This window comes from Ostrea edulis, chromosome 5 (assembly GCF_947568905.1).
Source record: "Ostrea edulis chromosome 5, xbOstEdul1.1, whole genome shotgun sequence".
In the NCBI taxonomy this organism is placed as follows: domain Eukaryota; kingdom Metazoa; phylum Mollusca; class Bivalvia; order Ostreida; family Ostreidae; genus Ostrea; species Ostrea edulis.
Window position 1 is genome coordinate 19,595,891 of NC_079168.1, and position 15,699 is coordinate 19,611,589.

Consider the following 15,699-nt stretch of genomic DNA (forward strand, 5'->3'; position numbering starts at 1 on the left):
GCTGGTGCCTATTGCTATCCATATATACCTATACTTTCTGAGACCCTCAGCTGGTACCTATTGCTATCCATACCTATACTTGCTGAGACCCTCAGCTGGTACTTATTGCTATCCATACCTAAACTGCTTCCAAACAGCCATTTCTCACCAACATTGGTATGCATTATGTTTATGGGTATAAGGGGCCCAAAAACTGGACATTAGGGGTATGTAAAAGTCAAACTTTAAAAGATAAAGCAGTTTTTAAAATATATTACTCTTTACACCTGAAGAAGAAGCAGACTATAACTGATGGCATATATAGTTATCATGAACATCAGACCTCAACCAAAATTATAAAATTCCATAACTACTTGTGCCAGGGGTTTTGGTCTCAGAAGGGTAACGTATATATCGAGGATGTGAAATTCATGACTCCTTGACCAGTGGAACAGGGGGTAATTCACAAGGTTATACCAAGGTCATTCAGCATTTGTAATACTGTAGGTATGGTGGGAAGGGTCTATAGAATAAGTATGTTTTCTGGAGGAAAATTAATATTTTCTAAAAAATTTTCTTTCAGTGCAAAATGTAAGCTTGAACCTTCCAAGTTTTCGTTTCAAAATAACTTCTATGATGCAGGCATTATCCTATTGAACCAGCAAATTATTGGGGTCTTTAGAAGAATTTCAATACTTCCCCTGTCCTGCTTAGAGTTCTGAAAATATTGAAGAAAACATCTAGTGGAGACATTTATGGGGAATATATATACAAACATCAGGAAGATCCTAACTATGCAGGCCCAGCCAATGTGGGCTTATACAGCTCACACATATATAATGGAAATTCTTTACTTCTGAACCTCAATCAAATTAACTGGTAGATAGGAATCAACAATGTCAGTCTGCCCATCCATCTTTTATTTTTCATTCCACTGCGTGTCTGAATCGTAACTTGTAATAGCTCTTACTTGTCGCAAAGATTTCCTATGACCAAACAATATAGCGTTTAAAAAATGCACTCTGGCATTTGTCTCTTGAAAGTTCATGATTGATAATGCTGTAGTTATTAATTCAAAAAAATTATATTATCTTTTCAGACTCAGTCGTGTCCAAGTGGATTTATTTCTCGAGAGAAAAACAGACGTTCTACATGCTGTAGACCAAAGATATGTAATATCAGTAAGTAAAAATTGTTTAGTTAAAGGTTTAATGTTCATAAACAAGTTTTTAGAGTCTGTAGGGGGCCAAAATAAAATAGGGTTGGATCATTTAAAAATCGTCTTCTCTAGAACCACTGGGCCAGAAAAGCTGAAATTTACATGAAAGCTTCCTGACATAGTGCACATTTAAGTTTGTTAAAATAACCGGGGGTATGTTGTGGCCACAATAGGGTATCAAAGTTAGAAATATGTGAATTTATAAATAAAATCTTAAGAAATCTTCTTCTCAAGAACCACTGGGCCAGAATAGAAGAGATTTACTAGAAAGCTTCAACCTGATATAGAGTAGATTCAGATCATGGCCTCCGAGGGTAGGGTGCAGCCACAATAGGGAATCAAAGTTTTACATGCAGATATATATAGGAAAATCCTTTTCTCCAGATCCAGAACACAATTTCAAGCAAACTTACTACAAATCATTCTTATATACGTGACTGCAATTCAAGTTTGTTCAAATGAAGGGCTGGGCCATGCCCTCTTCAAAAGATTTTCACAAAAAAGCAAAAATAGAGTTGAGTTGTTTAAAAAAAGAACCACTGCACCCATCTTCACAAATCAAGGGTTATTGATTAGTTACCTCGCACTAACCCTTGACATCAGTTGCTATATAAAATTGGGCTCATTAAAAGACCATTTTATGCAATCCACTATAAATAAAACATCCAATGAAATCACTGCATCTTGTTATGGTGTACATGGATACAAATGACGTGATCTCATACTGCTGTATTGATAAACACACGCAATTGTAATATTTACACCATTTTTTAAGTTAATTGATAGTAGATCAAGTTCAGAAACCTTTTTGCTTAAGACAATATTGCTTAAACGATAGAAATAACCATAACTGTAGGTATCAATATACATGTTTTTATTTGAATCTCTCGCTTTGCGTTGTTAGAAATAGAACCGCATTCTCATTGGTTCCCACTCTTTTGTGGAACCAATCAGAATGAGCCCAACTTTTTGATAATCACTGATGTCAAGAGTTATAGTGCGAGGTAACAAATCAATAACCCTTGACTTGTGAAGATGCACTAGCTGGACCAGAAATGCTGAAATTTACATGAAAGCTTCCTAACATAGTGCACATTTTTAAAAGTTTGTTAAAATCATGACCTCTTGGGGTAGGTTGGGGCTACAATAGGGGATCAAAGTTTTACATGTGAATATATAGGAAAAATCTTTTAAAATCTTCTTCTCAAGAACCACCTGGCTATAAAAGTGCAGATTTAAGTGAAAGCTTCCTGGTATAGAGTAGATTCAAATTTGTTCAGATCATGGCCCCCGAGGGTTGAGTGGGGCCACATTAGGGGATAAAAAATTTACATGCTGATATATAGGAATAACTTCTTCTCCAGACCTACTGGGCCAATTTCAATCAAACTTTATACAAATCATCCTTGGGTGAAGGGGATTCGAGTTTGGTCAAATGAAGGGTCATGTCCCCTTCAAAGGTGAGATAATCACAAAATTGCAAAAAATATGGTGGGGTCATTTAAAAATCTTCTTCACAAGAAACAATGGCCTAGAAAAGCTGAAATTTACAAGAAAGCTTCCAGACAAAGTGGAAATTTTAGTTTGTAAAATTCATGACACCAGGGGTTGGGGTGGGGCCACAATAGTGGATCAAAGTTTTACATGTGAAGGAAACCAAACGAAATAGCACAAAGCATCCTTAGATGAAATTTGTTAATATAAAGGCCATACCTGTCTACAGGGGCATATGATATTTAATGAATTAGTAGTCAAGTTTAATAATTGAAAAGTTATTTTCTGAACCTTGAAGCTGCATGTATAATGATAGTTTTGCTCAAGCTTGTTTATTGCTAGGAACTGCTGCTCAGGTGAGTGATGTGGCCCATGGGCCTCTTGTTCAATTTGTGCACTTTGACCCCTTTCACTCTTGCTCCTTCACCAGTGCAGTTGATTTGCTCCTAGGCATCTTTGCTCTAAATCAGGCCCAAGATGCAATCTCTTAATTTTGACCATGCAGAAAATGAAGTCCCTACATAGTACTTATTTTTTTTCCAAACCACTAAAATTTGACTCCATACATTACTATATAACTTGTTATGCCCTCTCCCCAAAATCATGTATACAATTCTAATTTCAAATTACAGATGAAGGACATGAGCTATGTAGTGGAACAGTAGAAGACCCAGGAGAGGACCAATGTTTTCCTTGTCCCAATGGCACCTATAATTTGGATAGAATTGACACAGCAGCACTCCCTGTGTTTTTTCCAGTGTGCAGGCTTCCCGACTGCAAATGCAATCATGGTATTCATATATATAACAAATCCTTTTATAAATTTATAGATCATTGAAAATTGAGAATGTTGACTACCTGTGCTTAGATATGCCCTGAAATTTTAGTGCTTTTAATTATTTTGTGTGTGTGTGTCCATTTGTAGCAAGAAATTTTTATAATTTAATACAGTATATTGAATGTTTTATTCTAGTGGGTACAATTCTGACAAGGCTTTTCCAATGGAGCTTTTGTAGCAATGTTATGACCTTGACTTTAACCTTTGACACCTTTATTAAAAAAACTTAACATTGTCTGGAACTTCAGGGAATAATCCTTGTGTAATACAGTGAAAGTGTTTATGAAACTTGACTGCCATATGTGGCCTGTACTGTCAGTGGGTCATTCATGTTTTTTATTTCCATTTGTCATTCATTCAAAAATATTACTTTTCAAATGTTTTTGCCTTTGATATCTATATATATACAAATCATAATGATAGCCATTTTCTCATGAATGCACTTCGGCTATTGCATTAATGATTCTTGAAGATATGTAGTATGCATATTTTAATGGCTGGGGAAATGAAAATAGAATGTAAGTTTCATTATACGTCATGAGGATATGAACTGCAACATGCTTCATGCTGACACTCATTTTTATGAAGCTTTAACATGCTTCATGAAGTATGCCAGCATAATGACTTCTCCCTGTTACAGTTCGAGCAGATATCCTCATGTATTTTCAGAAGTTAGAATATTTCTTAAATCACACATAAGTAGAGCATTGTCATTTAAACAATGAAGTATGTGTGGTTTTATTATTTTTTAAGAAGCCAACATTGTAGAAAAATCAAATGACCTGCATTACACATACAGTCATGCACATTTTCCCAAAATGCTGGCAACTATTAATCATTCCCAATATTATATATATTATATAATTAATAACAAGAAATCCCTACATCATTGTAACTTTATATTTACATCAGCACCAACTGAACTGACTGCAGTAGAACACTTTCCTTGATTTCCAATATAAGCATTTACAACCATTTAATGTAAAGTGAGAACACTAAATGGAAGAGCAAGACAGGTGGTCACATGACTTTTACACCCCATTATCAAAGATCTGAGTGCATATTGTTTTTATTCTGTCTGCCTTGCTCATAACTTGAATGGTGAATGATAGACCTCTCATATTTCTGCATTGGTTAATTGTGACAAAACCTTTCTTTTGGCACCAACGTTGGATTTTGACCTACTTTTTACTGTCAACTTAATCTTTTGCTTAAAATGACAAATATGTAGATCAAGGAAGACAGAAGCATGTTCAGTAGAGTGATCGCATGCGAGTGCTCACCTCTAGCTAGCACCAAAAGGATTATATTGAGAATGTTCACGGGCACACGCTCTGCTAATAGACCTCTGGACTGCGTTCTAGATCATAGCGGCTAGCCTAGAAGCTGTTACAATATTGTCTGACTCTGACAGAGGCATATTTAGTCAAATTTCATTTTAATAACATTAACGAAATATAGGTATAGTGGCTGATTTGTGCCAATTTACGCTTTACCGTTTTTATGTTTTTGGATGCAAAAATACAACAAAACAATAGTAAGCGACTTTTCGTCCCGAAATAATGAAATGACAACAAAATGATATTACCTACTTCTCACCTCCAAAAAGAAAAGAAAAAAACCCACTAAGACAACGCATTGTAAATTGGCACAAATCGGTCGCCATACTTAAGCCCTAGGCTAGCTGCTACGATCTTGAATGCAGCCGTGGTGTCATTTTCAGTATGTCTTGAAAATTGACACATGACCCAAATGGATTGTTTTGGCATGCCAAGTATGGCTAACTTATTTGCTTACAATTGTTATATAAGTACATAAATATACATTACAAAGCTAATACGGAAAAGGAAAGAAAAATTTTTTTTCAGCATACTGTAGATATATTTGATTTGGATGCATTTTCATTTATTTAAAAATAATTTTTACAGAGGGTGGAATTATAATGAATCCAAATGATTGCAAATTTGGACGAACAAAGAAAGTGTGTCAATGCAACAGGAGTGCTGGGTACTATGGAAGCGATCCAATCAGCTGCCTCAAAGTAGACGAGTCCACGATGTCATCCATGAAACAACCTGGATATGAACTAACTGATGAAGGTACGTAGCATTCAAGTTTCTATAAATGCAGTCCACCACAGATAACATATACCTGAACAGTTTAAAACTACTGAAAATCAAATGAAATGCAGTCCACCACAGATAACATATACCTTAACAGTTTAAAACTACTGTAAATGCAGTCCACCACAGATAACAGATACCTTAACAGTTTAAAACTACTGAAAATCAGTGATAGATGCATAGTCTTTAAATCCATAGAATATTTGATTATACTATTTCATTAGCAAATATATGTTTTCGATTAGATGAACAAAATTGTCAAACAATTCCTTTATTGAGTATAATTTTTAGCTATTGGTCGGTGTCCGTCGACATCCATCATGCATTAAAAATTGAACATTTTTAACTTCTTCATTTTTACCATTTCAATTCTTTTCAAATTTGGTATGAAGCATCTTTGGGACAAGGGGGACATAAATTTTAAACTTGAGGACACAGAAACTGCCAAAAATTTACCAATTTTCAAACATATTCTTCTTTACAACTGCACATGTGTAGGAAAAACTAAATGCATAGTCATGTAGAGCAGAAAGGCTTATACTGAAATTGTAAATTTCATGATCCCCGGGTTAGGGGGTTCTGACCCCCAGGGTGGGGCCAAACTTGGCATGTTTATGCATAACACCTTAGTTTTAATGATGCTATTGATACTGAATTAAAAGTAAATGAATATTAAGAGGGAGCGGGTAATCCTTTACCAATATTGTAAATTTCATGATTCCAAGGGTAGGGGTTTTGATTCCAATGTGGGGCCAAAATGTTATGATAAATTGAATGCATCAAATAAATTATTTCATCAAAGAATTGAATTGATTAATGCTCACATTAGTTCAATTATTTCGCGCAATTATTGATGATGATATCGTCAAATGATTAAAGATATATGGCAAGTCCTTTTACTCTTTATTCGAAAAATAAGATATTTCTTTGAAATAAAGAGATATCTCTTATTTTAAAGAGATATATCACTTTAAAATGAGAGACATCTCTTAAATTTAGGAGATAACTCTCTAAAAAGAGATATCTCTTTTACATCGAGAGATATCTCCTTTACTTAAAGAGATATCTCACTAAGAATTCCTCGAGAGATATCTCTCAAAGTATAAGAGATATCTCTTTAATCGTTGAAAAAGAGATATCTCTCAAAGAAAATGGATATCTCTTTCCAATATTTTTTATTAGTTTGAATACTTAAGGAATTATCCCTAATCCGGAAGCCCGCCAAAGCAAATCTTACCATGATGGTTGCAATCCCGGGCAACGATTTTGCGTTTACCGCACGTCAAGTGTATACAGGTAACAACAAAAGAAGACAATAAAATGACAAAATACGTGAGCTAGACTGGATTTAGATTTACAGTTATACCAAATTATGTTTCCCCAACTACCTCTTTAACCTTTTCTGCCATTTTTACACTAGAAGTATTTTGATTGGTTAAACAATATGGTTACATCATGTTGATGGCGATGCAACAGGCAGAAGTCATTATGATCACCGGAGGGAAAAATTTAAAGAGATATCTCTTTTTGAAATTTAAAGAGATATCTCTCTAACTTGAAGAGATATCCCTTTTTACAATGATAGAGATATATCTCTTTACGCTAAAGAGATATCTCTTTCTCTTTGAGATATATCTCTTTAGCTTTAAGAGATATCTCTCAAAGAGAAAGAGATATTTTCCTAGTGTGAAGAGATATCTCTTTTGTTTAAAGAAGTATCTGTTTTAGTTAAAGAGATATCTCTTTTGTTTAAAGAGATATCTCTTTTGTTTAAAGAGATATCTCTTTTGTTTAAAGAGATATCTCTTTTGGTTAAGAAGATATCTCCCTAGTGTAAAAAGATATTTCTCTAACTTAACAGAAATATCTCTATAACCAATAGAGATATCTCTCTAGTGTAAAGAGATATCTCTCTTATCTAAAGAGATATCTTATTTTACAAATAAATAGTAATAGGGCTTGCCATAAAGACATATCTTGAAATTCGATTGTTTGAGTTTATGTTAATTTGATGCTTCATTGTAATAAACATTGATCCAAACAAAATACGTTACATCAAACAAACACATACTATCAAGGGAAGTTTACTAAGTTCTAGATATGTGAAGTACCCTTGTTTAAGTTATAACCTGAAGTCCAAGGCTAGATTAGTCAATAAGACCTTTTGTGTATGTAGTAAATAGGACTTATAATTTTCAGTCTAGAAAACTTTGGAAAACTATAAAAATGTTTTGCTTGTGCTGCAATAGGACTGTACGTATGTTAGCATATATATAATAGTATTCATAACAATTACATTAAACTAATTCTATACAAAAATACACAAAATGTATGTGAAAAATAAATAAAGGAAATCTGTTGCATAATAGACTTGATAAAGAAATCAGCAAAAACAGAGTTATTGCCCTTGTATTTGATATTTATGCCCCCCGTCAAAAAAGAGGGGCATATTGCTTTGCACATGTCGGTCGGTCAGTAGACCACATGTTGTCCGCTTAATATCTTGAGAACCATTCACTTAATCATAATGATATTTCATATGTGGGTTGGTTATGAGTAGAAGAGGACCCCTATTGTTTTCAGTTCAAAAGGTCAAAGGTTTAGGGTCAATCTATTCTGGATATAGGAATATACTGTCCGCTCAATATCATGAGAACCCTTTGCTTGACAGACATCAAACTTGGTACAATGGTACATCCTAAGGAGTAAATCACTCCTATTGATTTTGAGGTCACATGGTCAAGGGTCAAACTGGACATAGGAATATACTATCCGCTCAATATCTTGAGAACCCTTTGCTTGACAGACATCAAACTTGGTACACTGGTACATATTCAGGAGAAGATGACCCTATTGATCTTGAGGTCACATGGTCAAGGGTCAAACTGGACATTGGAATATACTATCCGCTCAATATCTTGAGAACCCTTTGCTTGACAGACATCAAACTTGGTACATTGGTACATCTTCAGGAGAAGATGACCCCTATTTATTTTATGGTCAAAGGTCAAACTGGACATAGTGATATACTGTCCACTCAATATCTTGAGAACCCTTTGCTTGACAGACATCAAACTTAGTACACTGGTACATTTTCAGGAGAAGATGACCCCTATTGTTTTTTAGGTCACATTGTCAAAGGTCAGTGGTTGAACTGGACATAGTAATACATTGTTTCCTATGTTTTGAGAATTATTTGCTTGATTGACACCAAACTTGGTACATTGATACAGCATAAGGAGTAGATGGCCCCTATTGATTTTTAGGTCACATGGTCAATCTGCTATTGACATTGGAAGATATTGTCTGCTCAATATTTTGAATTGATGATATTACATACTACTATCAATTAAATGATGTGTATGTATAACCCTTTTCAATTTTGCACCAGGGGGAGGGAGGGGGGCATATATGTGTTTTACAAACATCTCTTGTTTGAAATGTATTATTAATTGTTCTAAATAAATTAATTATTTTGCAAAATCTTATGACTTCTCAGGAGGGTGGAATTACTGTAATGTAAATTGTAAACATCTTATTTGTGTTTTAATCTTATCAAGACTTTAACAACTCATTTCTGACAATAGAAAGATGGAGACAGTAAAGTAAGATAACATTATTCCTGTTGATTTTTCCCTTCTGCATGTTTATATTAGTGTTATTCATCCTATTTCACTGAAACTGACACAATTTGTTACTCAATACTGAGAAAATTAATCGTCAAATGTTTTAACTTTAAAATCTTTTTTTATTTATGACTTACTTTTGTTTGTACCACTGGTATTTGAATTGGCTGAGGAACGTATTTTATTTCTCATTAACATAACTTGCTAGATAAAGCATCTGTTTTTGTGTAAATTAAGTTCATGCATCTTTGAAACATGATTAGAAATGCAATAAGCGATATATGAAATCATGAGAAATGAATAATATAGCAAAGTATGTTATTTATGCATAACTTGGCACAAATTGATGACATCAATTTCTATAAACATGAGTTTTTGCAGTTTCTTAGTTATGTTCTATATAAACAGTGATGTGAGGTTTTGTTGTCATTATTCAGGGGAAGATGACAATTGCCAGAATATTGAAGAAAAATTAAATGGGATTAATTGCAAATTTTCCTACCTTTGTTTCCCCCAATGATGACAAAAACACGTTTTATTGTTTATATAACATACCTTGTCGTAGATTATGGAAATATTGACAGCTAAACAATTTATAGAAAGAAGTTATGTAAAGTGAGAACACTTAGTGGAACAGCAAAGACAGTTGGTCACATGAGATTTTTTGATTGGCAGAAAGTTTCTTTGGGTTCATTTAATGATTAGTAGTACTGAAAAATATTTTTAGAAAATTTACAGTTAGCTTTTATTTTGTTTTTAATCTTTGCTTAGAATGACAAGCAAATACTGCAGATCCAGGAAAATTTGTTTTCAGTGCTTGCATGGCAGGCAACACACAACACATAGGTGACTCGGATCATAGTTTGGCATGGTACCCAGTCCTGCTAACCGCTTTATGCCTTATTGATCGACATATGAACTCAAACCTCAACAATAAGAAAAAAAAAAACTATTGAATGTAAACATAACCCTGCAATAACAGACTTGGCTATTAGTTCATTCCTTAAACTTAGAATATTGATTTAGTCACAGATATTAAGATTTGGTCAGCCTAGCCTAGTCAGTCTGTCAGTGTTGGTTTCCAGATAACATCTTACTAATTATTATTTTAGCTTAATTATTGAAAAGTCTCCATGACATAAAGATGACCCTATAAATGTTGAGGTCAAAGGTCAAGGTCACTATGTTGTTTTATAGCACAAATCAAGTAATTTAGACACCTACTAATGAAGTCTAGGAAAGGATTATGTTGTCTCCCTGATTTCACCCCTCCACCCATGTAATCCTTTTGGTGTGTGTGGCTAAAATGTGAAATGGAAAATGGAAGGGAAAGAAAATATGAATATGGGAAGCCTAATGCTTTATAGTTATATCTGAAGAAAGAATTGCTAATTTGTCAGTGATTTTTAAAACAAAATATTCTGAGTTCAATTAATAAGAATTAAGTTGTTTTTTCCCCCCTTCTAATCCAACAATGGAACCAGTGTGGCATATGATTAACAAATTCATATTCACATTTTATCTATATCATTAAAAAAATAATTTTTTCTGCAGACATGTGTTTCTATGTGAGTGAATAGAGCTGTAATCTTTGATTTATAGCTACATATATCTATACATGGTTGCAAACCACTGCTAAAATTAGGGGAGATGCGCGTATGTTTCAGCAAACCACCGCTAAAATTAGGGGAGATGCGCGTATGTTTCAGCAAACCACCGCTAAAATTAGGGGAGATGCGTGTATGTTTCAGCAAACCACCGCTAAAATTAGGGGAGATGCGCGTATGTTTCAGCAAACCACCGCTAAAATTAGGGGAGATGCGTGTATGTTTCAGCAAACCACCGCTAAAATTAGGGGAGATGCGCGTATGTTTCAGCAAACCACTGCTAAAATTAGGTGAGATGCGCGTATGTTTCAGCAAACCACTGCTAAAATTAGGGGAGATGCGTGTATGTTTCAGCAAACCACTGCTAAAATTAGGGGAGATGCGTGTATGTTTCAGCAAACCACTGCTAAAATTAGGGGAGATGCGCGTATGTTTCAGCAAACCACTGCTAAAATTAGGGGAGATGCGCGTATGTTTCAGCAAACCACTGCTAAAATTAGGTGAGATGTGTGTATGTTTCAGCAAACCACTGCTAAAATTAGGTGAGATGCGCGTATGTTTCAGCAAACCACTGCTAAAATTAGGTGAGATGCGCGTATGTTTCAGCAAACCACTGCTAAAATTAGGTGAGATGTGCGTATGTTTCAGCAAACCACTGCTAAAATTAGGTGAGATGTGCGTATGTTTCAGCAAACCACTGCTAAAATTAGGGGAGTTGTGCGTATGTTTCAGCCGTGGCTTGTGCCGATGAGCTATCCAAGAATATTCATAAAACTATATGTATTGTGTTTATAATACAATAAAACTCGAATATAGCGAACACGGATATAGCGAAATTACGGCTATAGCGAAGTGAAAATGATTTCCCTGACAAATTCTTTATATATTCTATATAAAAATATGACGAACACGGATATAGCGAATTTACGGATATAACGAAGTAAATTCCTATTCCCCTTGAATTAAAAATGAGCGTAAAAATAACCTTTTATAACAAATTTATTTATTTTTCATTTTAAACTCATGATTTTTAAAAATCGCTTTCCATTGCCATAAAGGATCCACACTTATTACAAAATTTCTGTTTGTATTTTTGCAAAAAGTTGTTAACGCAAAACAATACTTACACATACGTTTAGCAAATACATATATATTGCCGGTATCATTCACTATTCTCGTTAATCAAATTTGAAATTTGATTGCATTTATTTTATCGTACACTCCTTCATTTGTGTAAAGCGACAAGTAAATGACAACTGCAATAGAATGTTTGTACACGTATGTATTACGCATAGTTTTGTTGACATTTCTCTCTCGACACGTTCTTGCGTGACTTAATAATCTATCAAGATAAATTATCATATATCAATTTAGATGTATATTTTTTGTATAAAAATATTTCTTCTCGAAAATATATTAGGCTTAATTTCTCTTAGAGACAATACAAACGCAAGTATATCTATTGCCGCTTTCTTGTACAACTGATATACATGTAGAACAAATCAGTTTTATAACGAATTCGTTATATTTGAATTATAAATTTGCTATAAACGTATAGCGAATTACGCTTATAGCAAATTTTTATAGAGTGTCCGCATCAGAGTTTTACTGTATTAAGGAAACAAAATGCAATTTACACTATCTCTTTGAATCCTTATACATGTGTAGATATGGTAATTATTTCTGTGCAAATTTTTTAAATTTATGAACTTTTGTGTTAATTTTGATAGCTTTATCTAGCTTTGACATTTTATATTATGTCTGCAAAGTCAATGATAATTCCTGTGTATAAATGAAACAAATGCAGGTCTATTGAAATCATAAAAAATGAATTGTTTAAGTTTCACAAGCTTCATAATTCATATGTATAGGCTTGTCAAGTTGTATTGTTAGTGTGCATTGACTTACATCCTGTCTGTGGAAACTTAAGTTGTAAATCTTCACTTTATAAAGTGTTTAATTAAACAATATTAATCTTTTAATATCATATTTCAATGCTACACTCATTCATTGAATTGATGTGAAGTTATATTAGATTCTGATTGGGTTCAGTTTTTGAGTGTAACAGCTATAAATACCAAATTTGATTTTACAAATGAGATATAATGTATTTGTTTTGTCTGGCAAGTTCTAAAATTTTGGAACAGGGGTACAAATATAATACCTATTCTATCTTATTCTTTCAAGCCATATTTCAGATTGATTGTGTATAAGATTAAAGATTGAACCATGTCTGTAAGCATATGTATTTGAGATTTGATATGACCATATTCTAATGTTTTGCAGTGCATTGATTGTGTGTATTTTCCTTACAGGGCAGGTTAGGCGGTGCAAACCAGGATTCTACAAATCCTCTGCTGATACCAGTATTTGTAAGGCTCAAAAAATGTAAGAAAATATATACCTGCACTCAATAATAGGTTTTAGTTTTGCCCCATTGAATTAATGCAGGTCTCACTGGTCTGTGTGTTTGATACTCTTTGATTTCGGGGATAGTATTTCGAATATGAATTACATTTTTTTAAAGGACACATCGCATGTTTTTAAACTTTTTAATTTTTTCAGCAAAATTAATTCATTTCATGCCTAAAACTACTTTACATGTGTTTTAAATAAAACATTTTGCGTAGTTTTCGAGTTTGAAAGCGATGAAATTCAAATTTTGCGATATGCATATTTTCTTCGATAATTTACGCGCCATTATCTGTGACGTCATATGCGACCTCGAGCGAGAAGATTTGAAAACAGTTGTTAGCCATTTCATAAACATATTAGATTTAATTGACAAACAAACAATTATCACATTAACGGCTTGTAAATAACACTGCATTAGGGTGTTTTGTGCCGTTTAAGGGTGCACTTGCAGTCAGTAGAGAGGCTTTGAACTGTGTTTTTTTCAATTTTCGAAGGAAGGTATGAGGGACAAGACGTGAATATTTTTTGTCGGCACAACGACTTTGCCATAAAAAACCAGTAGAATTTGTCCCTGTACTTTTTTAAACAAGCACTTGGACAAAGACGTAGATAAACTGCGAGAAAATGGTTCTATCGAAGCTACGCACTGTTACATATAGGGCTACGGCTTATGCTTTCCGTTCTGCTTTCAAATTCAATACACACTCGCACCAACTGACCTTCACCTTGTAACAACATAAAGGCAGAACTTCGCTAGCAGTGTCTGCCAACAGGTAGTTTTAAAAAAAGAAATTTAAAGATAAAAGTTAATTGAACTTTCAATTATAAATAATAAAATATGATATTTCCCAACTTTGAATTGAATTATAATGCTTTCATTTTTTTAGGGACCGCGTACGTGTTTACAACAACAGCATGCCGCGCTCCCACTTCCTAAGTAACAACGTGTAGATAACAAAAAAATAAGGATTAATAAAATTGCTTGAATAAAATAATATAAAAGTATTGGGATTTTCACCATAAGTTTGATCATTTTTCTTTTCTTTTCGAAATGCACCCGTGACAGTAGGCCTAGTTGTCAATGATACATAATCGTATCATAATTTAGGTCTATCTAACTTCTCCAAAAATAAATTTAATAATATTTGCACTGTTTATTTTCAAAAAGCAACAACGCTAATTACAGTTGTTTACAGAAATGACATTACCAAATAGTGTTTAGACAGTGATCCCAAGTAAACATTATTTACTCGCAGATTTCATACTCGCTTTCCTCGCTACATTTGGGTCGCTATTTGTGTGCACTGGTGGCTAAAAGATATAAGACTCGGGAAATTTGTCAACATCGAAATAAATGTTATCCATGGTAAATAAATTAGGGCCCTAAAACCCGAGTTTTTAAAAATATCTAACACTACTTTTACAACAAGTTGATCGAACGAAGGTCGCATATGACGTCACTGTACCACGTGACTACCTATCTAATTAACTAGGCTTTTTGAAATCGGGGCTTAGATTTAAGTCCGTATTGTGGCTGATTATCGCAATACTTCAGCGAACGAACTATTACAATTAATTTCTATTAGCATAAGGAAGACAAAATGCATATAATTTTGTATTCTTTGAAAACACGATATGTGTCCTTTAAGTCTTTAACTAAAGAAGGTTGCCCATTTGAGGTCAAAAGCTCACCAGGTCACATATTATAAGGAACTTTGGTTTCCTTATGTTATTTCAAATGCTATTCATGAAATCATAAATTTCATATGAAGAGTCTCGATCTAACTTTTCTAAACCTCTTAGATATAGACACTATTTACTGAGATTTGAATTCATATTATTTAACTTTAGAATAAAAAAAGGTAACTTGAAGTCTACAGGACTGCCATAAACTTCAAAAGATCAGAGTTTGAGGTTTTAGGTCGTTGGTGCATATACCATTAATTTACATGCACATGAATATTATAATGGGCGCATATACAAATGTACATGCAGTTTGTATATTTCACGGAATCTTATTTTGGTTTCATTGCACAGAAATGCTACACAGGAAAATATATCTATTACATTCTGTTTTAACTATAGTGAACATAGTATTCCAGATTCTAGTTTAGAATGTTTCATTGGTGTGTAACAGAGGTTTCATTGGTCTGTAACAGATGCCTGGTTATCAGTATTCCTGGTTCTCCCACTAACGACACAATCTGTGATGTTTCTATGGCAACTCTTCCACCTGATGTTCCGGACAGTTACGAAAGTACCACCTCTCCCAGATCAAATTCCACAGAGCTTCAAGGTGCAAAATAATATCAACTATTGAGATTCATCTTGTATAATGTAGTATACTATTTTCAGATTGTTAACTGTAGTTAGCTGATACATATATACAGTGGCGAAT

General features: G+C 33.8%; 1 protein-coding gene across 4 annotated transcripts in view; it reads left to right on the forward strand.

The window, feature by feature from the left end:
* The window catches only part of LOC125651868 (tumor necrosis factor receptor superfamily member 1B-like), a 31,859-nt gene that overhangs the window by 8,534 nt on the left and 7,626 nt on the right, over nucleotides 1-15,699 (forward strand). For all 4 annotated transcript variants that reach the window (XM_056166900.1, XM_056166903.1, XM_056166901.1 and 1 more), the window contains 5 exons: nucleotides 1,079-1,160; nucleotides 3,325-3,483; nucleotides 5,459-5,629; nucleotides 13,202-13,274; nucleotides 15,461-15,597. In XM_056166900.1, coding sequence (XP_056022875.1) covers nucleotides 1,079-1,160; nucleotides 3,325-3,483; nucleotides 5,459-5,629; nucleotides 13,202-13,274; nucleotides 15,461-15,597 — 622 coding nt within the window. The remainder of the gene's footprint in view (nucleotides 1-1,078; nucleotides 1,161-3,324; nucleotides 3,484-5,458; nucleotides 5,630-13,201; nucleotides 13,275-15,460; nucleotides 15,598-15,699) is intronic.